This window comes from Amblyomma mixtum, chromosome 9 (genome assembly GCF_055824585.1).
Source record: "Amblyomma mixtum isolate Tamu chromosome 9, ASM5582458v1, whole genome shotgun sequence".
Classification (NCBI taxonomy): Eukaryota; Metazoa; Arthropoda; class Arachnida; order Ixodida; family Ixodidae; genus Amblyomma; species Amblyomma mixtum.
Genome location: NC_143020.1, coordinates 102,370,662 through 102,397,476, shown reverse-complemented (window position 1 = coordinate 102,397,476; position 26,815 = coordinate 102,370,662). Strand labels below are relative to the sequence as shown.

Sequence of the window (26,815 nt, the reverse complement as noted above, 5' to 3'; positions counted from 1 at the left end):
GACTGTTGAGAATTCACAGACATACAAAGCATAGAAAGCTTACAAACGAAACATCCAAACTGCCATCGTGCGAAAAAGGCTATGAAAACGAGAGAGCGAGTATTATATTCAGCATAAGGTTTCGCTGCTTAATAACGAACTGACATGCGACTGACACACTGACCTTTCACCAAATTTCCGAAAGATTTAGCTCCGTAATAGACACGGGATTCTTATTTGCTAACAGTTTAGAAATAATTTTTTTCTTTACAAATTTCCCGAACATGCAGCTATTTCCATCGACGCATTAATGAGAGCTGAAGTCAGTTCATACTCACCGCCCACGTCCCTTGTTTCTCGGTATAGTCCGGCTTAATTTTTTTTCTCTGTTTCTTTTGGTGTATGCGAATCAGATCGTCCAATTTCATGTCTTAGTCGAGGCCAATTCTCTATTGAAAACGTTCCGTACGACCGTGAATATTCAATTATGGAAATAGAACGTACGTACGATACACAAAATACACTGAAATCCATACGCTTCCAATATGTTTTGCGTGGGCCCTTCTATAACCTTTCTGTTTGAATTCCACATGATCCCAACATTACGCGTATGAGGTCGTATGAAGTCAGCAAATAATCCATTTTTTCAAAGGCTCCGTTGTTCATAATAGCCCGCACAGATCTATGTGAGACATCGGAAAACATTAAAAAATACGGGGAATCGTCACATGAAACTTCTTACCTGGGATATAAAATGGTTCTGTTAAGATATCGAGTTAGCGAATGCTCCGCCACCTCTCAGACTCGTGGTCATGCAAGAGGATACCGTGAGCTCGTATCGAGAAAGCCACGCCGCTGGCATTTCTGTGCAACAGGAATGCAAACCACATGCCAGTCTTGGTCGAAGAGAATAGAAACATCCCTACATCTGTACGAAATAGGGTGCCTCAATGTTCAGGGTCAACCAACTACGCCATTTTGTTTCCAACTCTCAGTTTTCCAGCGCCGGAATATTGTTCCCAAATGTCATATTTTCGGCCATTTGTGGACTTTGAGATGTTTAATGCAGCTTCCAGGCAAAAAAGTCTTATTTCAGGCAGAATTTACCAGTTTCGCGCCCATATACGACAGGTATTCCCAATATCTGAGAAACAAAATGGCGTCGGGCAAGCGAACAATCGTTGTCACCACCCTAAGCCTAAATGCGTCAGGAGTGACGGAAGAAGGATGCGACGACACCGGAAACTACGGCACGAAAGTGAAATTCGAAGCGTTCTGTGTTGAAAGCAGCGGCGAAAGCAAATTCGATTGAATGCGTGCCCTAAGATATGCGCAACACCAGAGAGTTATCTTCGTGGCGAGAGCGAGCTGGCCGGCGGGAAAATGTCCCGCATAAAGGAGGTAGAGTACGGCCGAAAGAGGCGTATTTGCGATCGAAGACGTTTTGAAAACATCTCAGTTGACAGCTTTGAGACTCTTCAGGAAGCGCACCGAGAAATGTCAAGCGCGGAAGTTCTGGAAAACGTTTTCACTTTAGACGACTGCGAGTATGTGCCACGAGACACTGGACATTTAGAATTGTCGCAGGAAGTTTTGAATTTTCGACATATGACATTGGTTTCTTAAAGCCCTTGGAACTAGTTGACGGGAGCGCAGGGAATATTTTACAAGTCACTTGGCGAGTGTAGGCAGTGTAGGCCGTCGCAGTCAATATCGTCGAGTTGCATCTCGCCGCACTCAGTAGTTTTTTCACAGTTATAAGCGAAAAAAAAATTGGCTGTGGCTTTGATAAGGTTAAGCCTGGATATCTCGAATCGAAAAGCTCTCGCTGCTTTTCAGCCAACTCCCAAGCTACCCCTTATTAGATCGGTGTTTCGGCGGCGTCCGACTGTTGCTTCTTCCTCTCCTTCCATGGCGAGTGTCTGTGCCTGTTCTATGGGCAAGCGCGCCTTTTATACCCCACCTTTCAAATGCGCACTGCGCACGGCTTCGGCGAAAGGTCAAACGCTGAACAGAGGTTCTTTCTCTTTGACTAAAAATGCCCTACATGAGGCACACAACCTACACACGGTTTCACTGAACTGAACAGATGCTAAGCTCAATGTCTACCGCATGGCATCACTTACCGGCTTAAGATCCCGCAAATGCCATAGTCTTTAACAAACGTCACACACGTAGCCGAACGGATTGTTCACAAAGTCTGCCGTGAAGACCTTGGTTGCACCGGCACTTCTGCCTGTTTCTGCGCCGTCCCACTGTTGCTTTTTCTTCTCCTTCCATAGCGAGGGTCTGCGCCGTGCGCGACGTGACTCGGTTACGCGCATGCGCAGAAGTGTCAAACCTGTAGCGTGGCTCACGCGAAGCGCGGTGTTGACTAGCCTAGTGAAGCTTTTCGCTTCAATATCCCCACTGAGTTTCTCGATGTTCGCTACTCACAGCCATCTGGTGACACCAGTTGCATCTGACCACTGTGGACGTCCACGGGAGCGGTCGGATTATACCCCTCTGCGCTGGTAAACTTACTGCAAGTGAAGCAAGGAAGGACCCACGAAGATAGCCGTTTAATCGAAGCCTGTTTGGCGTACGAAATGCACGTATAGGACCCCTAGCTAGCGAATAAGTACAACAGAAAATGCATTTCACAGCAGGCTTTCGGAACGACTGTCCTAAGCCGCTGTTGGTTGCTGGTTCGAATCTAGTAAACACGACAAATTTTGGAGTCCGAAATTTTAAAGGAACAGCCTTTTTTTTCTGGTTGCCTCAATATGCTCAGGCGAATATGACCACAAGCAATTCGTCGTTAGGATGACGCACAGAGAAGAGGTGTAAGTGGGAGTATTTTAGTCTGCACTGAGAGGAGCAAAGTTACGTGTACCTCTGCGCTGAACTTGAAAAGGCGACAAAGAAATTCTGCGTGCAGAATTAGCTGCAGGAAATGCTCTTAAGATGTACAGTCGTCAGCAAAAGTTCATGGGACTCGGGTTTTATGGAAAAAAAAATTGTTGTACCGGTTCCTCGCAGTCCGGTCACATGGTATTAACACCAGCGGATGAAGCATGCGTGTCTAATCTGCAGAAATCTAAGGTGACTAACTGACACAACTGAGCCTATTTGTAGGGTGTGTATAATAGCGAAATGTACAGCATAGTACCGAACACAATATTTAATACGTTCGCGACTACGCCACCATCATAATATAAAATCACCAAAAGAGCATGAAAATTTCAAGAAATGTTTTTCAGCACTATTATACTGCCAGAGTTTAGTGCTATTGCTCCCCTGTTAAGTCTTTGTTAACTGGCCCTTCGAGAACATATGAGAAAATATGAACATCGGCTAATGTTCACGTCTTAGAACGGCGAGACTGTGCTCCGCAAGGCTAATAAATTATTGATATACCTTAATAATTAGTCATAAGTACTCATATCATAGTTAATGAGTGATTTATCTAACAGTACGATCTTCAAACGCTATTTTACAGTGAAGCTACAGAACCTCCATTGTTTAAAATTTACATTAATGATCGGCGTTTCCCTCCGTCTTCTATCATTCATTTACTGTCCTGAGGTATGCCATTTTAATAAGACAAATACTAGTGAAAGCATATAAACCCTAATGAATGATGTTAATATTCAGTTGCGTGATATAGCCAAGATTAATGAAGCTGAATTTTAACAGGTGCTTGTAAAGTCCCACGCTTCACACGTACCTCCACAACTCCTCCCATACGCACGCTACCCAAACGATGACGCAGGCCGATATTTTACATATACGTTGCGTTGAAAATTAAGTCTGATTTAAGCGGATCATTTGCATACATACTTGAACTAACAATGCTAACGAAAATTTGGCTCAGTCACGCTGAAGCTTTTTTATTCCCCATATTTCCTCAAAACAATTTCGATATCGAAAATTACTTCTTCCTAAATGGTATTTCTGAAGCATTATAGGATCGCAACCATCTGTACGTTATAACCTTCTATGATTTCTCATATATACCGTAAATGTTCACTTCATTTGGTCTTTCAGCTAGATCTGAACATGTATAAATGATAGAAAAACTAACTTGCCTCTCATGCCGTTGGTACCAAGCCAAAAGAGTTCTGAACTGCACTTATATATTGTATTATCATATGGTGGCATACATGTTACCAAAGCCTTTTGCCACGAAACCACGGGTACAATACAAAAAAAAATGCGAATTGCATTGCGCCGGACATCGCCAGAAAGTTGGCATTCAAACCTAAAAAATCATTTTCTTCCGTTGCGTAATTTGTGCCCTGCGCATGCGAGAATACAACTGTGTTTACGGTGAAACTGTATCCATTCCCGACAAGCACATGTTTCGAAACACATGTCAACAATTGTATAAGCATAAAAGATCTTGTGTGTACGAATTGGCATAGGCACACTTTCAATGAAACTTCAGCTAGCATTGCGTAAATAAGAACAGCCTTACTTGCACTAACATCTTTTGAAATTGTTTGGTGATTTTTCTTGTCGAGCCTACTCCCCTCAAACTGTGCCTCTCGGGCTCTGGAAATCTAAAGAAATTTCCTTTCTTAGGCCCAAAATTTCCAAACCCAGTACATTTCCACGAAGAGTGACAACAGTTTGCGCGCACTTTCCCTTAATTACAGCGTTACACCGCGGTAAGTTCATCTACATGATGTTCACCGACGCCGCCAGAATGACAGGCCGTTCGAGCGTAGAAATATTTGGGTTTCATTAACGCAATGACAGGCTTAACGACAACTACCTTTCACTTTCCGCATCGCCGCTCATTGTTTGTTATTAATATCTTTTTTTAGAGGAAACCTACCCTAGACTTCACTGCAGTACTATCAACTGTTACTACATGTCACTAGCACCGCTTTGTTATCTGCTTGTTCTGTACAATGCCCTCTTAGGCAGCTGTATTGAGTTGCCTGCGCGTTTGAAGGCAACTTTAAAAGTCCAGGGCAGAATCTCAATAAAAGTTAATCAACTAATATCTGCTCATCCTCATACTACGAGTTTCTCAACGCCTTACAAACCAGGCGATTAATGATCCCTGAGTATAGCTAGGAAGGAATATTTCGGGAGGCTTTCTTTTTGCAGCCTAGTATTGTGTTATACGAGTACACAGCATGTTTTGAATGTTACGGCTGTTTTCTACCTTAGAAATGCCATGTTCACCAGCTATGCTAAAGCGGGAAGCTCACGCATGCTGAGGGTGAACAACGCGACTGAGCATGACTTGCAAAGCGGTCTGACAGTAGTGATTTGAGAAGCTGTGAGAAAAAAAGAAAAGTTTCAAATAAGGGTTTGGTTTATGGGGTTTAACGTACCAAAGCGAGCCTAACAAATAGGCAAAAGCAAAAATGTATGCCCTAGGTGAAAAGTGTTCAGATTTATTAGTTAGGTTCTGAGCCGATTAGTTGGACACTCATGGCATAAAAAAAGACGCTTAAAGGGATGATGAGCGTTCTCCGCACTTAACTGGGATTTAGAGGTTCGAGGGTGCCAAAATAACTCGCTTCTTGCTTGGTTTAAAGACGCTAGAACGGGACAGAACGTGGAGAAAGATGATGGTACGATGATCCGTTTCCAACAGGTTTTATTGTACTTGAGAAAACTTGTTGCTGGGCTAGTTATTCGAGGTTTGTCCAGCCCGTTCCCCCTCCCTGACCCCCCCCCCCCCCCCCCGCAAAAAAAAAAGAAAAAGAAAATGCACACGTAATTAGCTGAAAGGCAAACTATGAGGCGTCAGGACTTGTGATCATGACTGCACCTGAATTATTTTGCTGCCTATCTCTTCAGTTAATAGCGTTCGCTTTGTGCTTTGTATGAAACATTACGGATTTGAAGACGATATTCGTGCATTTTGGATGCAGTTAGAATGCAGGGTAACATCTGAAATTCTAGTACAGTTACGCTAAATGTACTTACTCCTTTCTGAATTATATGCTGTGCTCTGATTGGTCCATTTGATTGTCCTTTTGTATGACGACAACAACGTCATCGTTTAAACCTCTGTTACAAACTATCTCTTAAAAGGTATAATTCCTTTTAGAAAGAAACACCTGTACAATTAAGAGAACGTCTACGACGTTGCACACATCTCTGAGTATTTGCTCCGTATGTGAGCTCAAAGAAGTCGCATACAGAAAACACACCGAAAGATTTGCGTCTGTACGACAGAAAACCATCGCTTATCACCAGCGCGTAGAAGTAGCACGGTTCTCTGAAGCAGTGTTATTCAAAGACATACCTCACCGCAGCAGAGTGAAAAACGAAGTGGTTGAGATTACACTGGTATCGATGAGGCAAGGAGTGTCGACACTTAGGAGAGATGTAAATTGGAACTAGTAAGCTGCGTCCAGCAATTCAAACTTACTGTGCCCCTACTGTTCAGCCAGAACAGGAGCATAGCGCACGCATTTTGAGAAGACACTTACTGCACAATACAGAAAGAAGAAAGCTTTCTGGGCAGGTAACGTACATATGAAGACAGGGCAGTGGTATCCATCATGTGCTCACGCGTGTGTGGTACGCAAGGTGAAAACGGCAGAAGCAAGGTATCTCTTTTTTCTGTACGCATGCAGCAAAAAAAGAAAAGATGATCAGGGAACAGAAAGAGGATGATGCAGTTAGCGAGCACAGAAAACGTGTTGGGCTGCGCGTACTCATTCATCTCAAGGCCCTCTGTGATAAAAAGAAAGAGAAAATTGAATATAAATAGCTGCTGATCTTTGCTTCGAGGTGCAGCAACTTAATCATTCTGACAGGCTCCTTGGGGCAAGCTTCGGCGAGCGGAGCCACGGAGTACGAGATGGCTTGAACGTGGTACGCGAAAAATGACTCTGTTAATTTGAAGGAACCATTACCGCTAACTCGTGTAGCCTCTGAGTATAGCGTTAATATAGATGCACCGGTTCTTTCGCAGTGCTCCAGTTATTCAGCTTTAAAGTCAGGAACTGCTGCTACGAAGGTTGCGAAATGACCTTCTGTGCTCCGTTATTATTTGCGCGAATGCGATCTTCGTTGCGCAGCTTGCCTCAAATCATTACCGCAAGGGGCAGAGCTTTGCTCCTTTTCAGTCATTTACTAGAATGTTAAACGTAAATAAAACAGCAGTGCTATCATGGGTGACAAACCCTTTAACAGGTCTCCACAGTTCTTCCATGCCTGTACCCACGTCTGGTCCACACCCCTTCACCGTAATGTTCTCATATCAATATATTTAGCGGTATTAAAGTGCCTCTCTAACATCTGGTCTGAAACACCGGAACAAATGTGGGTATCCAGTTTTCGTGTTACACCTGATTGCAATAAGGCAAGATATGCATGCTAAAAGCGGTAGGGCGCATCTGTAGACCAAATCCAGAAGTAGACGTCATGCTCATTCGCGTGCAGGGAGGACTGCAGCGCTCTCAGCGGTAAGCGAGGTAACTACTGGAATGACAAAAGCTGTGCTTTAACGCTATCCTGACTGCAGCCTCATAAAAACTTACTGAACGGAAGAATGGCTAGCGCTCTTTGGGTAACAAAGTACAGTTTTGTGGTACACCATTAGAGTGTGACTGCTGATGTTATGACGTTTGCTCCAAGTAAGAGAACCACAGATTTTTAGGAATCAGCTCCATAGCCCAAGAACAAAACGTAGTCTGAACACAGCTGTATGACATCAAAGTGGAAAATCTGCTACGAATAAAAGCTGTTTCACTAATTCTTTTCTCGAAATAAATTAACGTTGGCAGGACTTCCCACACAAGGGATCTTTGAAATTTCTTGTTTTCAAGCAAAATAACAGGAAATACCATTAATACGGATTCTTTGTAGTCTCTTTTTGTCCTACCTGATACATTTATGCCAGAAGTGACAATAAGGCGCGAACTATACTTCTGTCGCCATGTTATAAATTAAAAAGATCTCTTGAAGTTAAATTTCAGACTCAAATTCAAAGGCCTGTTATGCACTAAAGACAAATGAGTCCTTGTACAACGAGCAATCCCGCTGACGAGACAGCGCAGAATTATGCATCTGTGTACCCAGGTTATTGATCAACTAGCCCGCGTACACGGCGAGCGTTGGCGGGACCTCGCACCTTGCATTATTTCCCGTGGCGGAGCTCTATTCGCTCATTAAATTAATGCTGCGTGTAACTCGTACCTGGCTGCGAATTTAGCTCTGACGTCACGGCTCGCAAAAACAGGCTGCCACTGTGAAAAGACAGCAAAGCTCTGCCCTCGCGCGCATACGGGGCGGCTGCCAGAATGACTAAAGGGTACGAAAGAGAAAGCAAGTTGGCACTCACCTTAAGTGAGACAGGCGCTCCATAGACCTTCACTCTGGCTTGAGCACCGCCCATTCCTAACCTAAGGGCAGCAGCTTGAAGCGTTGGCAACGTAAGAAATCTTTGTTTTCCAGTCGAGTGTCACTCTAGGACGTCAGTCATCCGACTAGAGTCGCTACGCCGGGAGCGGCCCAGAGAAACGCCAACAAAAAGAACCACCTTTTGAATCCGAGGAAGATCTGTCGAAAAGCGAACTTGAGGGTGTACCGGTTGGCGGCCGATAGGTTTAGAATAAAAGAACGAAATGACGATTAAACAAACAAAACTAAAAAGAAGTCGGCTTTGCGTCGGCAGCCGACGTAAAAGCGGCGGTGGTGAGTCGCCGGCGGAAGAACTGGCAGACGATGAGAAGAAGCCTCACTCGCGCAGTATAGCAGCACACGGGGCACAACAAACGGGGGCAAGCTCTCGCCGAGCGACGGCGATGAGACGGCGCAGTTTCACTTGCCGCTCGCCGGCGGCCAGTCTCGAAGCGTGGTCACTATCGGCGTCGGCAGGCGTAGCATGACGTTAGCGCACCTTCGAAGCGCGGCAGAATCCAGTGGCGGCGGCGGCAGGGGAAGAAGGGGCGCTGGGCGGCGAAACAGTCGTCGTCGTCGTCGTCGGAAGAAGAGGAGACGAGAGAAGCGAAGGCTGCTGCGGCTGGCGGCGAACGAACGCTTTTTTTTTCTTTTTTTGACGCGACGAACAAAGCAGCAGCACTGGACTACCCTGGGCTACATGGAGACGACAGTCTACGCCTCCGCTTGCGCATCGCGGGCCAACCGCTTCAGGTCATCATCGTCGAAGCAGCCCGGCACCGCCGTCGCCGCTGCTTCCGATGCGGCCTTCAATATGGCGGCGAACGATTTTTTAAGCCCACCCCCCTCCTCTTGGCCGACCCTCCCTCAAAACGCCCACCCTCACCCGCTCTCACGCCGCAGCCGACCCTGTGGTGGGCTGTGCCGGCCGCCAGCAGCAGATTGTGTCGTCTGCAAACGGTCGGCAACAGACGACGCCTGTCCTGCGGGCCAGTCGGTTGTCGTCTGCTCAGCTCGGCGTCTTCGGTCGGCTCGTCGGCTGGCTCGTAGCGGACGCCATGCAGAGCAGCACGGCCTCCAATGCGTTGCCTGCTTTCTTCTATTTCCCCAGACCCTCGCTCACTCTCTCTCTCACACCCTGAGCCCGCGCGCGCGGTGCAGCTCGTGCGTGCGTCAAGGGAAGCCGATTTTTCGCGTGCTTTGTTCGTGGTTTCGGTACACCTGATGACGTCAGCGCGGGGCGCTGCAGCGCCGGACGATCAATCGAAGGATGAGAAGGCTTCTGCGGGGTGGTTTTGGCTATGGGCCGCCAGGCGGCGCCACGAGACAAAAGCTTTTCCTTTTTTCGCCTCGGATGCGCTCCGCCAGAAGGCGACACTGTGCAAGCAGTGGCTGGCAGGATGCAGCGCGCGATAAGAAAGTGCACCAAAGAATACATTTCCTGTTGTCGCAATCGTCGCTCAGCGCTGATGACGCTGTTGCGTTCGGGGCATAACAGGAGGCAATTAGTATCTCGGAGGCGCTATTGGGGCAGGCGCAATCAGCGCCACAAAGATAATCGGAAAGCCCCTCAAATTTGGTTGTAACGATGAAAATAGAGCTGGAAAAATAATGAACTAATCACGTGTTATTCTCATCTGACCTTGTGTTCCCCGTAGTATTGCTGAGCACCCTACAGAGCCTTACTCCAAGCTGGCTTTCTCACAACAAGAGTGTCCATGCGGCAAAGCCACCTTTACTACGAAGTTGAAGATACAGCTTAAAATCAAGCGTTGCCACTTTTGAAAAATGTGGCAACCCGGTACGCCTGGACCAACTGCTGAGCATAGATGCGTGCTCTATACTGCATATGTGTACTTCGTTTTCGTGGCGAGGAGGAAAATAGCCTCGAACTAGGCGCACGCCGCGCCGCCCCTTCTTTCTCGTGTGCGCGGGTGGCGGGAGCAACACGGCATGGTACGCAGAGCACGTACGTGATGCGCATTCTTTCACCCGACTAAAGTGTTTTGCTTTTAAATACCGCCATGAATGAAGACTAGGTCATCCGGATACCATTGTGTTGTTGTCCCCTGCAGCAGCAACTATAGAAAGCGGTAAAAAAATTCTCTGCACAGTCATGCGAACTGCATCGACCGCACCGCCATGCGTGAGTGCAAGCTGTTTCAGTTGCACCGCTTTTCATTAGACGAATACCTGCGAGTTTTTGGACCTGAAGCATCAAACAAAACATTTCGTCCTGCCAGCCGCGTCTAATGAGTGTTCTGGGCGCTTGGTTGCTCGGCAAAAAACGGCCAATAACTTGATACTTATGCTTACGCTGAACATGAGCAGAAGGTACTGTTGGTAGCAAACGTTTTCAAGGTGCAGGTTGGCGAAAGAAAATTATTTCGGTGCAACCACGAAAATTCCCTGCAATTTATGAAGGGACATGTGAGGACATGTACACTCAATCTACTTGTAACAATACAAGGCGACCTGGCCACGAGACAACGTTACAATATATTTTTTTGTCAGAACTCGCATCCCGTAAACTATTGCTAAGGTTACTACGTGTGAAGGTAGCTACGTGAATAAAATTCATCCCTTGGAACAGGTGACTCTATCCCCTTGTAAAGCGCTAGAAAATATTCGCATATTAAGTCAACTTTCGTAGAGGCCGAAAAATTGCCAGGACACATGTAGTTGGAACTTCACGCAGTAGCTAATCGGGCAGTAAACTGAGTGTATGCACGCTAGCATTTACCGACAAATGAAGTGCGACTAACATCGCACTTTAAACAGTAGTTAGGATACGACTACTTTCACTGTTATCAAACACTTCGAACTGTTACCTTAATTTATTCATCGAACTCAGTGAAATGCCACAGAAAGTAGGCTGACAGAGGCCCCGTTTCGGTCGCTCGAGTGCCTTACAGGCCATCTTGCAGCACCTCCACTTTGAACTCCATAGGTTACACACAACGCGTAGTTAGATTTAGATTAGATTTAGTTAGATCAGCACTAAGGTGGGTCCAAGCGCCTCGGTTCCATCGTCCGCTGAAGTTTTGGCCATTTTTTCACCGACTGGCTTCACTGCTGCTTGAAGAGGCTTTTCTGTCAGTTAGAAACTAATAGACCCCCCCCCCCCCTCCCCCCCAAAAAAATGAATGCTGAGCCCCAAAGTGCCTATTTGTGCATTTGCATCCTTCTGGTGTGTATACCACAAATGCAATAGCACAGACCAACATGGTGGTTGTTACGGGCCTAGACACGGGCTATAATGAAGCTACGGCTGTAACGAAGTAATCGCCGGGCTCCTTCAAGTTCGTTATATGGATGTTCACCTGTGCTATTTCTTCAACGGACGGAACAAGCACGTCTTATCAAACCAGCTGCCATACTGATGTCGTCATACATAATAGCCTACCACCTTCAGTCACGCCATTCTAGCTTTGTATGTCTTCCTACGAGGCACTAAGGTGTCCTGGCTGAAAGCAGTCGACATAGCAGTCATTTATTAATGAACATCTTTCATCGCAGAAATAATTCCCATTCCTTTAAAGAAACGTCATTCACAAACACGGATTCTTATTAACAATGCGAACAGCTTATCTCCTAAAATGAGAAGTTTTTTTTTTTTTCTGCTGGGAAACAGTGGAATCAAACAAAGGAAAGTTTCTCGCGCGAGCCTTTCAAGCTAATTAGCGATCACGAGGAAGATTTTCTCTGCGCAGTTTTGGAAGCGCGGGAGACGCACCGCTTGAAATTGTTTAGCCGAGGGATTAACCGCGGATTAACTGGCCCGTCTTCACGCCGCTCCCATTAAACATAGAGGGCTTGTTAGCGAAAGCGCCAGTAAGCGCTAAGCTGTCAAGTATGAAGAGAAAATAACCGGAAGCGAGTATTTTTTTCCTCCCATATAATATTGATCTGATTTTAGCGCAAGAGCTGTCAACACCGCCGCCGATCTCAGTGAAAAAACACCGGTGCTCGTTTATGTAGCAGTTCTCTCAGTCACTGTTCTATAGTGAGGTAATTTTGTAATAACGACATGCAATGTGTGCTACTTCAACTACCTAATTAATTTTAAAAGGCTATTTCACAATTGAAAGAGCCTTGTTTTCTACAACAACACCCTCATTTCCTGGCGACGTTAGACACCCTAGTCAGGCCATGCAAGGACTCGTGAAATGACATCACCTCATCGCACAGCCACTTTTTGTCATAGGTCATGGGGCCACCCCTTTAAATGTCTTTTTTTTTCGTTTTTACTACAACAGCTGTCTAAGAACTCGCTGTACCGTAAACTTAGTCGCCCTCAAGTTTGGCGTAGTATGTCGCGACCGAAAATCCTTCTGCCGACTAAGCTGCTCCAGTGAACAGGGACTACAGTTCTGCTTTTCACTTGAAACGAATATCGTCTTCTTGCAGCAAGGCCTAACGAATCATCAAAATGCTCCTCCGCCACTAAACTTCACTCGCGCCATCTCTGGTGTATGTGGGGAAACACCACTCAATTTTTGTCTTCAAGTGCCCCAATGGTCCCCATTAAGCTTACGGCTAAGGACTGAAAGTGCGAAATTTTTATTCAGCCGTTTGAAAGAGGGCGACATGGACAGTAAGTACGTCGACACGAGCACTAATCTCGCGCGAAATCCCGAATTGTGCGATCGATATCCAACTTTTTATTTCGTGTTTTTACATGTTTAGAGCCTTTTTTAAAACAAAACTTTGGGGATAAAATGAAGAGCCTTTAATCCACGGAACTAAGAACTCTAAATCTTTAGGCAGCTTAAATGTGTGAGCAGTATTTCTTTATGCCCTCTTAGTGCTCTAGGTTTGTCTCGATGCTTATGTGGAAACAGGAACTAAAGCGAACCAATCATGCGGGGATTAAGGAATTAATTAATCTTTTCTAATCGTCCTTTTGTTAAAGCAAATCCTGTTCATCAGCAGAGAGCATCTGTTCTTTTCAGACAATGGGCTTACGATTGCCCCATAATGAAAAATATCCCAATAGTGGAGCTAAAATCTTTAAAAGCACTACGGTCTACAAAGTTTTTAGGAAACGCGGGAATTGAGAACAATGCTATCGAGCTTATGAGTTTATCAGGAGAGTAATTATGAGCAAGTGCAAAGGCAAAGGAAAGAAAAATAAGATGTAGATTATGAGGAGAGAGCCGTAGCTTAAACACTGAAAGGCTGGATATCATCAGAATCCACGACATCAAAACTGCCGGGAGAAGATTATCATTAGGGCTTAAATATACATGCCACCTGTACGGTACTATACTTTCTTTCACAATACGTTGCGGGATGGCCCTATGAATGAATTCAAATAGCACAAAACAGTCGGCGACAGATTTTTCGGTTCAGATCAGAGGAGGAAACGATGGACTAAACTTATTCGACCAAAAGCCCCAGACAGAACTCAGGGCTATCATTCAAGGCTAAACCTCCTTAGAAACACGGCAGACTTAGGAACAGAAACACAACAGCAACAAAAAAAAACATCTTACACAAACGTTTCGTTGTGTTTCTATGTGTGCGCGCACCATGTTGTTGTAGCAACGGAAGATATCAAATGTCGCACCAACTAAACTGCATCCAACAAAAGCTATCGTGTATCCTGTACAATATATGGTTATTGCAGCTATCGTGGTAAATTACTGGCTATGGCGCTCGGCTGTCGGGCCTCAGGTAATGGGTTCGTATCCAGGCCGCGGCGGACGCATTCGATGGAGGCAAAATGCAAAAACGCTCATGTGCTGTGCGTTGTCAGTTCAGGTTAAAGAATTTTCAAGGTGGCGAAAATCGATTCGGAGCTTTTTCTACGGCGGCTCTTATGTGTCCATTTTAAGCTTTCCGACGCTAAACCCCACATACCATAACATCACCTCATGGCTATCGGACACAAGGGTCTACCGTGGCGCCATCTAACGTCAGCAGCGGCCGACTCAGTTTATTGGCTGCAGCAAAATCGTTACATACAATACGGCGATAGCCATCTTCACAATTTCACTTAACCTGCTGGCAACCGTTATGATAACGCCTGTTGTTAGCCAACCGTTATTGAGCGGACCAAATTCAGGACAAGCTGAGCGTATTAAACTTTAAACGCTATCCTTCTCAGATCACATGACGCTAAAATTTACAATCTCTTAGTATCTCAGTGAATGCTGGAACACGCTCTACTCTGCGAAGCCGAATTGATTGTTTGATTGTGACCGTGTGGCTAAACACGCTTGAAAAACGGGAGGGGTGACGCTTTAAACAGTTTAGGAACATTAAGCACTACGAGGCTATTGCCTTGCGACAGAAACTTTAGGACGCCACACCTCTCCATTCTTGAGCTCGGGCTCCTCAGAACTAATCAAATATAAGCTTTAAAGAAAATACAACGCTTGTAGCAACATTGAGTATTTGTTTAATCTTCTTGCACAACATTTTCTTAAGGAACAAATTGTACCGGCCACTCTTTTGCAATAAGCTATGGCAATACCACACTGGCACTGCAGAAACTTATCATATTCTCTTCTGGTGGGGTCAAAGACCCATTTTCCAAGCATTTCACCATAAAGAAGCCTAGAACCAGGCAGGGGAAAACTTGTGCCCATTGTATCACCGCTGGGTACCCGGCGGCGGTGGGGATCGAACGCCGCACCTCCTGCATGCGAAGCGGATGCTCAAACGACTAGGCCACCGTTTAAAGGGCAACAGCACAGGTTTTAGAAATCGACATGCATAAAGAGGCCGAATATGCGAAACTTGCGGGTAAAGCATGTGAAGTCCATTTCGGCTAGCATTTAAAATGCTGACGTAATCACCGGTTAAAACCGCGATGGTTCTCAAGCTTCTCCGCAGCCTACAGCACCAAGTGGGGGCGAGTGATGACGTCATTAAAGGTACCGGCACATGCACAACGCATAAACGTTTGTTTTGAAGGAAAAGAGCCAATGCTATCGAAGGCAAAGCCAATCGAGCGTTGTTTGGCGGCATCCAACCAGACATGGCAGGGTGTGGTTGACGGCAGCGGCAATTTGGTTATACCTTTCATGACGTTACATTGAACTTCCCCGCACTCCTGCAGTGCTTTGAGGAGAAGCCTCAAATTCAATCATCGATTGCGTCTCTACTTTAAATGCCAGCGCAAAAACACTTCACGAGCTTTACCTACAGAATATATAGATTTTAAATTCTAGAATATCGCGGAATTCTCAAAAAGTAGTGCAGTTGCCCTTTAAGGAACGAATTATACGGGTCACTATTTTGCGATAAGCTATGACAATATGACAATGGGGTCACAGAAGCTTAGCAAAATCTTCTCTCCTGTTGTTGTCCAAGGAAGAAAAAGATATCAAGACAATCGTGAAACAGAAACTGCGACGCTCAGAAAATACTCACTAGCAAAAGAAAATGCTGAACAACCCGATGTTGGAGGTCTATACTATGACAAAAACTAAAAGAAAAAGCAAAACGTTTTCGGCAATTGCAGAGGAAGTCGTCTCTTGTTCCTATTTGGCTACGGCTGGGTGTTTCAAGACGAAGTGTTATCGGCAAAAAACTGAATCGTGAATGATATTTGCTGTTACTGCATGCAAGACAGAGAAACGATAGCACATTCTTAGCCAGTATATCCGCGCCCTCCAGCCCTCAGTGCATGTGGCGGCCACGTGCACTGAAGGCACGCGGCAGCCGTCCGATATGCACTTGAGTTAAGGGATACCCAGGACATGCTGAACTTTCAAAAGGTTGAAACTAACAAGAGGTCGTTAAAGATTTGGTGGAGAAAGGCAAGAGAGCAGCTTAGATAGGAGAAGGTAATTTGCAATTAATCCGAAGAAATTTAGAACGCCAAGCTCTGACTGCTCGATGACAGCCGAAACAACCACTCTAAAAAGGGTATCCTATTAATCATCTACCAATCTAGCTAGAAAGGCTGAGCTTGGATTAAACATTGCAAAGCTTATTTCCGGCGCCAATCATGTGGTTTGTTGGCGTTCCCTCACATGAGGCAGTCAATGCGCGGACAAAAAAGGGATTGACAGCTGAAAAAAAAGGTACCTTGAGATGGAAATGAAAATATCTTTTCTCGTACTGAAAGAATCTAGCACGGTAACATCAAAGGAGTATTTATAATCTTAATTTTGCATTGAAAATGGCATGAAGCAAATGAAAGCGAGGTCCTGAGTTGAAACCTTTCAAATATCGGTGTATCCTATCACACATAATAGACTCCGATACATCTCTAACCAAAAACCTTTAATGTACAAATCAATTCCAAACGTCTAGTTTTCAATTAAAGTTTTTGGTTGGAGATGTGTCAGAGTTTATTATGAGTCACCAAACCCAACCAGACAGGCACCTCTGTCAACATATGTTTTCAATCCTCCCATTTGACCGCGTCTATGTAAAATATTACTTAAATGTAGTTAAGCACGCAACTCGTTTTCTTTCAGAAAAGTCCGGCATAGTTTATAGACGGCGCTACATTCAGTGCGCCATTAGTAGGGTCCGTAGAAATACATGAAAATCCATGCTCCCTTCGCGTCGCAGCTGAAGCGCTTTGAACTTTTGTGGACAGATGGCTCCACAGTGTTTTGCATTTCTTCGTTGAAGCGGTAACCACGATGCCGTCAACAAGGCGTACACAACAAGACCACTGTGCCGTAAGCAGTTTAGGTGTTCACGCTCAAGTGGATGCCACGCTACGCTAGACTGTCTAATTTTTATACGGCGGCTCATACTACGCTAGTTTTTAGCTCTTCACTTTAGCCGGAGTGTAATCGCCATATCACGCTGGCTGATCATGGTTTCCAGCATGGGATATATAAAAACGGCTGCATCCACCGATCAAAACATTCTCGGCAAAAATCTTCTAAAGCGTTTTTCACAAAACATTTGCGGTCGAACACAGAAGAGGGTAAGTTTTAGATTGTGCAAAAAAAAAAGGTTCTTAAAATTCAGTTGCCGGTCCCTTTATTAGGTTACTGCGCAAGCTCCACTGCAACATCATCAAATTTTTCTCGGGACAAAAGAAATCATCAGGACTCATCAGACGGCATCACACAAGGTTTGATGGGTCTGTGCTTTATCGGTGTTGTTGCCTTCCAAAGGAATAGAATATTTATCTCGAAGATTTTGCAACAATACCTCGGCGCCTGGCGCCATGCGACCTATTAGGTTATTTCTTCTGCTTCAGTGGATTTTATGCGAAGCATACCACTTTAGCTACCACTTCAGCCCTTCACCGTGGTTATGCGCCTCCAAACCACGTGATACATGACGTCACACCACGTGACACGATGACGTCACGACAGTAGAGAAACGGGGGCCCACCTCGCGCCGTCGCTGTGGTTGTGCGCCTCCAAATTACGCGACACGATGATGCTTCGCATTCTCCAGGCTTAACCAAGTTAAGCCTCAGCCATTTTTTTTTATGATGGAGACTATTGATTGTATTGTATTGATTAATTACAGCTTCCTAACAGACGTCCAGGGATGCATCGCGGAAGAAGCTGGAACAGAAAAGCGAAGAAAAACTTAAAAGCAACTGCAAAACAGTAACTGGAAGCAATTGGTAAGTTCAAATACCAAAATTTAAAATGTCCCCATTAACTGAAAAAAAAAATCTCTGCCTCTCCCGTAAACGAGAGTAGAGTAAGCATGAAATGTTTACGGGCCTAATGTCATCTCGGTGGACACTCGAACCGCACCGTACAGGAAGGGAGGAACGCCACCACCCGTTCAGCGCAATGCCTTGCCATTTGAACGCAAGGTTTTTTGAGGAAAGGAAATGGCGCAGTAATTCTCTGCCATCTCGGTGGACACCCGAACCGCACCGTAAAGGAAGGGCGGAACGCCACCACCCGTTCGGCGTGATGCCTTGCCCTTTGAACGCAGCGCTTCTCCCCCGGATCACGTATGACAACGAAGTGTAACGTGGCATTTATGTGTTTTTTGCACGCGTTATTAGAAATCGGAAATTATAATTCCGTGCATTATCAAACCCACAGCTCCACTGATATCTTGATAAACATTGAGAAGGCACTGGCAGCAGTTATTTTTTGTCTCATTTGGAGACCAACCGGCGCTTGCATGCCGGTCGCGTAGGAGGGCTTAGAGGAACTTTTTGCTGGGCTAGTTGGTCCATTCTGATATTGGTGAGAACAGCGCGAAAGAAGAAGCCCGAAGGCGAAACGAGGAAGTGACAGGAAAGAGCGCTGTTGTGCCGTAGGAGAAGAAACACATAACGAAGGGCCCACTGTATAAGAAAGGTAATCTAGCAGAACTTTTTGCTGGGCTAGTTGGTCCATTCTGATATTGGTGTTCGCGCTCTTTCCTGTCACTTCCTCGTTTCGCCTTCGGGCTTCTTCTTTCGCGCTGTTTTCACCAATATCAGAGGGCTTAGAGAGTCGTTAAATCTCGTTAAGTCTCGTACGGTGCCCGGATGTTCTCGTTTCAGAGCCCGGATGAGTGGATTTCAGTGCCCGGATGAGTGGATTTCAGTGCCCGGATGACTGGAATTCAGTGCCCGGATGAGTGGATTTCAGTGCCCGGATGATGGCTCTCGGTCTCGGCGTGACGTCACCACACTGCCGACAACGGGAGCTAAAAGCATTTCATGCTTAATATATACACAACAAGACAAAGAACTACACGTGAAAGAACACAATAGGTTAAAAAAACCAGAAGGTATAGCTCATACTTAAAACAAACGTTATAACTGCAGCAGAGAAAACAGAAAACAAGCAAACATGCCGAAAGCAGGTGGAAAAAGAGATTTACATACATCATGGATAAGAAATAACATTATAGGTGCTATCAAGAAACTTCTAGACAATTGCGGAATGTGTTATGGCTACGCTGCGAAGAGACAGAGTTCGGGAGATCGTTCCTTAAGCGGATAGAACGATGGTGAAAAAAAAAAATGTTAGTTCTGCCAGACGAACTACGAAGCCCCGCTAAAACATCTCGACTTGTTTTCCATCACCATGTTTGGCTGCTCCTAAGTCCATGTTCATGACTTACTTCGTACGCCACCCATTATGAAGCGCCATGTTAACCTGTGAAACAAGGTGCTGCGCTGACACACACGAAAATACAGAACGACAGTGTGCGCACAAACACGGCATACTGTGTACGCCGTCCTGTCTTTTCGTGTGTGTCAGAGCAGCACCTTGTTTCACAAGTTAACATGGAGACCCAACCAGCCTTACAACATACCTTATGAAGCATCAGCTCGCTCATGCGTCTGCCCTTGCAAACTGCTGCTTAATACCTGGAAGCAGTTAATTACCTTAACACGAAGTGAATAAAAAAAATTTCGCGTTTCAGTGCACACTCAGCTTACTCCTCTGCTTTGTTTTCTCGTTAACTAACCAGTTTTTCCTTCCTTTTGAGCACGAAACCTTTGTCATTCTAACTTCAGGTTTCTACCGTCACCTACAGTGTTTCCCTTTAACATTGAACGTTCGTGAAAACACGTTTTCCCTTTGCAAACGACATCCATCATGTTATTTTTACTTTTTATGAATTCAGGTTTACTTATCTTTTGTTTTCTTCTCTTTGACGCCATTCCAGGAGTTCCATTGTTTGTCATGGCACTAGCAAAAGTTAATGTTCACTCGTTTCGGTTAAACCTGTCTGTGCCCTTTTTATTCACAATGCTTGTACCAGGAAGCTATTTATCACAGCGTAAAGCTTGCGCAGCAGTGTGGCAAGCTCGGCGAGTTGGTAAGAACTCGTTTTGTTTTAACAGCTCTGCGTCGGCATCGCCGTGGCAAAGAAACAGAACATGTGTGCGCATAATTTCAATTAGTGTTTTTTCTTTTATTCTCTAGAAGTCGTATTCAGTTCACTCCTGTTTCGGCATGGCCAACAAACAACATAATGCAAAATAAAAATAAAAAATTTGGGTAAATTTAAGCTCCGCCTTAAGGGTAGAACGCGAAAGCGTCAATCAATATCTTCATGCAGCTTTCATGCAGACACGGACACTTTCGGACAAAACACACAAGGCCTCCCTTTAACAAAGTCGAATGAACTGCTTCGATGACCTTAGAGTAATGTGTCTGATTCGCGACCCATTGGTTACAGGTTCCATTCCCATCTAACTGCCGCAATTTACTATTCAGCGCAGTTAACTTATTTTACATTCTTGCATTCCTTAATAAAGTTCGAGTCATGTTGTAAGCTGATAATGACGGCTTATCTAATATTTCATTACCTTATCAATTCCGCAGCTCTTCGTGTGACGTCACGACCCATGCGACCAATCCGAATTTTCTGAACAGGCAACGCCAACAACTACGTCGAGTTCTCCGCTTAAAGAGACCCTTAAAGCTTTCGTGTTAAAACAGTGCTAGAGAACGGCATGCGTGAGATTATTTTTTTTTGCCCCTTTTCAAAATGGGAAATCTCTTTTGCTGTTTTTAAATGCGAGCTGGGCGGTTTTTTAAACACTATTCTTATTGTTGTTTTTTGAATCAAAGTTAATTTGATTCCCGTCCTATATGCGCGGTTTTTGAGTCCGAACAGTTACGTTTGTTGTTTAACTGAAGCACAGGGGAAATTCTGCTTCGCGTATGCGCCGCTAGGTGGCGGTAAAGAGAGATTTTTCGCTTAGCCCATCTTGAGCTTCTATGCTCTTTGAGACGAATGTTGAGATGCCGCCCTGTTTGCCCTAATGCGCACGACCAGACGAGATCGGACTATTGTTATATATGCCTTGAAACACTTTACATAACTGGTGGAGTCACTTTGATGCTGTAGCCTCCGGTGTTTTATAATACTGGTATTGAAATTTCATTTATGGCAATCTGGACTATAATGTATCTTTATTCCGTTGGTACGTCAGATATTATTTTCTTCGTTCTTCTTCATACGATGCCTACACTTCCTTTCATTGGTACAATAACTGCTGCTATAAATCAGCGTCTATGCCTGGATATATATGTTCATAATGTAGATTCACACAAGCCAAGAAAACAATAAAAAGGTTATACTTATGTTTCCACTGGAGAGCTGCCTTTAGCAGAGCAACTTCCATGACTGTTAGCAAAACCGTACCATTATTTCCTTAGCACGTGTGAGTCTACTTTATAAGCAGATACATTTTTTTTTCGCAGTGATCTTTTTGTGAGCAATTAAGCATAAATAGACCGAGATTTTATTGAGTTTTTTCCCCGTTTTCTATTTACTTAAAGCTAACGTTCCGTCTTTTACCAAAGCAGCCCGTCAGAGATAGTCCGGCTAACCTATTACTCTCAGCTGTAAGCTCGTTTTTGTGTGGCGCTAGACAGGCTGCTTGAGCTGACTTACGACTCTGTCCGTTGTTCGCTTTGTGCCTCGTTATTTACTGGTCTGCCTCCTTTCCGAGTTGGGGCTGCATTTTGGTTTCTTCACCCTCGCCTCACTGTGGCAGAAAGATGACGCAATCAGAGTGAACGATGATCCTCGTTACGCCATATTGTACCTAAATGAGTCATGGTCCAGTTTCGTGCAACCCAACGGGGGACTGGGAACGACAGCTATATGGCCGCGTATTTTGCCTGCCCTAGAGTAACAAGCCTTTATTCTGTATCATTTTTCTACACCAACCAAGCTTCTCCGCAAGAGGGTGTGTTCCCGTCGCTCTCCTGACCGCAAAGTAATGTTCACCGCAGCAGAAAATTGCCTAGAACCGGAAGCGAGCGTAAGCCGCGGCAAATAAGATCTTCATGCAGCTAGGGCAGCAAACGACTCTGGGATCAACAATGTGGGCTACCTTTTTTTGCACGGTGTTGAGAGCAGTAGGTCGTCAAACAATGCGCTGCAGATGAAATTTGCCGGCAGCGACAACAGAGAAGCAAAGTTTAGGAATAGCAACGCGAGCTAAAAGTTTCAAGCCCCAAAGGCAAAACCTAGAAGCCTGACCTTAGTTGGAAGAGGGAATAGGGTGAAACAGAAAGCAACGCAAAAAGCCGTCGGTCCTATCTACTAGTCCGCGCGGCTTTTCATATACACAGGATGCCATGAATAATCAAGGACCAGTGCCCTCCGCGCGCTGCTCTAAGCATAGAAGGTTGCAAGTGTCTTTTCCTTTTTGTGTTTTCTTTTCATTTGCGCATACTTTCATCTGAGTGGGTAGGGCACCAACGCTATATTCTCTGGCCGGAGTCCTCGCCGCACACACCGCGCGACCCTGTTTCGGCTTCATTATTCATCCGTGCCTACAGCCGCAGCAGACACAGTGGCGCCACCTAGCGTTCTATGCTCGGTTCATTTGCGTCGATGGCACCAGGTGGCGCTGCGAAACTTTCGCGAGTTGGCCATCCCTGCGAGCTCCTCCTGCTCCGAACGTGGAAACTTTCGTATTCGTTGATTGGGTCAAGCTTTTCTTTCGCCTTTTGTAGAAAAGAGGAGAGAAACTTCCAGCCTTTTTTGCTCAACCGCTAGCGAAGTACGGAAATTGTTGCACCGCGTCCCACCCCAGGCACTGTGAGTGGAACATTTTCTACAGATCAGGCGTATTTGATGACATACTCCGACACCGTTTGGCGGAGATAAACATAGAAAAGAAAATCATGACATTAGCAGACTACCTAAAATAGCGTGCATAACGAGAAGTTTCTATTTGAAGTCAGGTGGCCGAAGGTGTATTGCCACGCTAGCTGCTTTGACAGTTTTAAGGCGAAAGCCTTTAATGGATCATACTGTCGTCCATTAAGAAAACGTGTCACACGCGTTTAACTCGGGAACTAAAAAAGATAGCAGGAAATCAATGGTTGCCTCAGATAGGAGAGGAAAAAATGAACCTAGAAGCCAAGTTTGATGACTGTACATTAATTAATTAATTACTGAAAAAATGTGGAAACTACGTTGAAATAGCGCGGACATCGATGTAGCCACGGGAACGGTGTAAAATCACATCTACCGGAAGTCGTCATGGCACAGTCAAAATTGTCCCAGAATGATCGGAAAAACATCGGATTTATGTCAAATTAGATGGAAAATTGTGTAATTAAGCGTAATAAACATTTAAGATCCCCGAAAGATGTATAATTTGGGTATCGATATAGCCACGAGAACGATGTGACTTCACATCCACCGGAAGTCGTCATGGCGTAGTGTCCTCGGCTTTCGCCTCTCAACACTTTAGCTGCCAAGTGTCCACGCAATTTTTTTGACAGGGGGCTATCAAATACAACAGCTGCTTTTGAACACTGTGTGTGCACGCCCTAAATCAAATAATCGCGGCGAACAGAACAACAGAAACACCTCTTTGTCAGCGGAAAACATAAAGCCGACAGTTGCTCACTTGTCAAAAGTTCGCAGGCGAACAATGCGACTGATGCGGAGGGGAACACGCTACCATGTGAGCTGTGATTTCGTGAGCGCAGTGATTTGTGGTGCCCAAAGTTTTGAGGCTAGCGTGGCACTGCTTAATATTAAAAGATACCTTGGTAATCGGAAACAATATGGCTATTTAATAACTTACTCGTCCTATTTAAACAGCTTTGGATAGCACCGGAAGGGAGCGTTATAGGCCCTTACCTCTTCAGTATATTCGTAAATGACATTGAAATCTGACCGCTTCGTAAAATTTGAAATTTACGGAGATGATACCAGTCTTTGTATTGCGGATGATAACAGCGAGAAACTATTCCGGAGCGGAAATATCATATTGCAGGAACTGCAAGAATGAGGTTCTAGCAACACATTATACTCATTAAAGGTGCAGTGAAGAGGAATCTGAACTCGTCTTTTTGCCGCGGGAACTCAATCAGCACGTTCCGAGCATTCTTAGAAACTGCGATTTACTGCCCTGTGTGGCGGATTTCCTTATTAATTAAATTGGATAATGTCTGTCTCTTGCCTTTTTTTTTTAATTCTCCCCGTACGGTGGGCGGAGTCGACCAACGCGTGGAGTGCCTTTCACCCAGTCCCGTGGCGACTTGCCGCTCTGCCATCGGCGGACCATTACGTAGTAATCCATTGTAGCAAAGAGTCCGCGCGTATCTTTATTTCTGCGGGCTTATTTTGCGGCTATATTATCTGCGAATGAAACTATTTATTCACAGAAACCTAAAAATCAAAATAAAGCGAAAGCAAAGCCTCCACGGAGCTGGCTGAAAGGCACTCCTCGCGTTGGTCGACTCCGCCCACCGTACGGGGAGAATTAAAAAAGAGAAAGGCGGGAGCCGGACGTTAATCCGATTTAATTAGGGAAATCGGCCACACAGGGCAATGAACGGAAGTATCTAAGAATGTTGGGAACGTGTAGGTCGAGTTCCCGCGGCAAAAAGACGAGTTCAGATTCCTCTTCACTGCACCTTTAGTACCGAAAAGATAAAGCGACAATTTGTCTAGCGAAAGGGACGCACATGCACTTTAGTTACCTCTATTATTAAATATAAGACCCATTCATACTGAAACTCTTCATGTATGCTAGAAAATATGCTACATGACACGCATTTTGATCGCGTCGGACTAAATCCGTATGCATATTAGGCCAAATCATTGCAACTGGCAATTGCTACTAATAAATACTACAGAAATTTTATTATTCACTTTTCCTTTCAAATATACAATGCTACTCCTTGGTGTGGGGAACAACGACGAAAAAAAGAACAAGTCCTGAGAGTTCTTCACCTTATAAAGTTTGCTTTGGTGGCGGTAAGGAACCAACAAAAACAGGAAGTAAACTTGCTGTCACATTTGGCTTGCTTAAGAGAAAGTGGTCATTACTATCAAACGCGACATCTGGAATTCCATTTTGCCCCTTGTCTACGGACTAATTAAGGAACGGAAACGTTGTGTATAACTGTTCCTAAAACGATGCAAGTTTTCAGGAAAATTGGAATTAATATTGAGAAGTTACCATGATGTGAACTGACGCAGTTATTTTTGCAACGCTAATCTTTTTCCTCACATTTGAAAAAACAGCTGACATGCCTAAACATGGTGAATGCACCAATGATTCATTTGTTCATGCTGTATTCATAATATGTTGAATGCACGAGCTACTTGATGCGTACTTGAATGACTGTCGACTTTTTTCAGTGCAAGAGGTGATGCAAGAGATGTTTACTGCTTTTCCTTCATACTGCCTGCTTTTTTATGACCGATGACCTTCTCATGTAAAGGTAATGAGAACAAGTGAAGCTGCATAAAAGCAGCTTTTCCTCTCATCTGCTCTTCTACGACATACCGAAATACGTTCAAATTAAACAAATATACCTGTGGCACTTGGCAGCGTCTGCTTCTATGCCAAAAAGAAATCCCTCTGTTTTTTTTTTTTCGCTCTTCCTAATCTATCTCGGCCAGTCCGTAAACCCAGTTGCTAAATCCAGGGAGGAGATTATCCACAAAAGAAAGGCGCGGTAACTATCTGCGTGAATGATGGGATTGAGTGGGGGCTTTAAGGTTGGAGAAAGAGTCCATGGTCTGGACGTCTCCGGATAAATTTCGGATCGCAAGGATTATTTAGTGTCCACCAATAGAACACAGCGCACTGACATCTTTCGCGCCTCGCCTTCGTTGAAACCCGGCCGCCCCAGCCTGGATTCAACATCGCGACCATCTCATAAGGCCATGGCTGACAGACCAATAAGCACGAAAGGTGTTTGCGCTTCTCCCATTCCGCCTTTGTATTTGCACTGGCCGGGGTTCTGACGTTCGACATCACCGCCCGATCCCCCATTCACTGCAAAACCCGGAAGAGGCCACATTCCCTCTCTTCACGGGCAACGCTCAAATACAGTTGAGATACGTGAAAGACGAACAAGAAATAGCAAATATATATGGATCAGTGTTCACAAGAAAAGGGCGCGTATAGAAGAAGAGTATCGTGGCGAAGGGAAAGGGCAGTGAGTCGCCATTATAAGGGCGCTTCGATGTCTGTGTATACGCAGGCATCTACGCATTCACTTCTACCGCACGGACGCCCACAGCGCTAATCCCCCAAGCAGGTGGTATGGCGGGCGAGCAGTAAGGGGGCCGCGCCTCTTTTTCTAACAAGGTTTCTCCGTCCCACCCGAATGCCCCTTTCAGACCGTTCGTTAGTGGCATAGGAAGAAACGTCCGGCTTTTCATCAATCCTCGAGATACGTAAGGGGCACTTTCTCTGTCGTCGAGCCTTTGGTAATGTTCCTGAAAGGACGCTTGCAGAGTCACGCAAAGGCGGAAGTACTGTCGATGCAAACACCCACGTGTGTAACGAACGATCAGTAGAGAAAGTAGACGAAGTGGAAGCCAGAATAAACTTGGCATTACTGTGGCACCTCAACGGGTGCACTTCACGCATACTATAAGTGAACACACACAGACACGCACAATACAATCAAGCCCACAAACAGCATGTCCAGCATTCTTAAGCAAAAGTTTTGAATATTAGAATTTTGTTAAGTTACTGTTAAAAAAATATCGGAGGTAATGGTACATTCTTCCAAGGCGTAGCATTCTTACGAGGCAGGTGGAGAGCGAGAGCTCCTCCTAAACGTCGTCGCCATCATCA

General features: G+C 45.1%; 1 protein-coding gene across 4 annotated transcripts in view; it reads right to left on the bottom strand.

Moving 5' to 3' along the window:
* LOC149330409 (cGMP-inhibited 3',5'-cyclic phosphodiesterase 3A-like) overlaps positions 1 to 26,815 on the bottom strand; it is a 321,644-nt gene that overhangs the window by 153,893 nt on the left and 140,936 nt on the right. Inside the window, exon 1 of one of the 4 annotated variants that reach the window (XM_089560955.1) lies at positions 8,279 to 9,158. The exons of the other annotated variants lie outside the window; for them this stretch is intronic. Coding sequence (XP_089417081.1) covers positions 8,279 to 8,332 — 54 coding nt within the window. The 5' untranslated portion in view covers positions 8,333 to 9,158. Of the gene's footprint in view, positions 1 to 8,278; positions 9,159 to 26,815 lie in introns of those variants that run through there. 4 annotated transcript variants of the gene reach the window in all.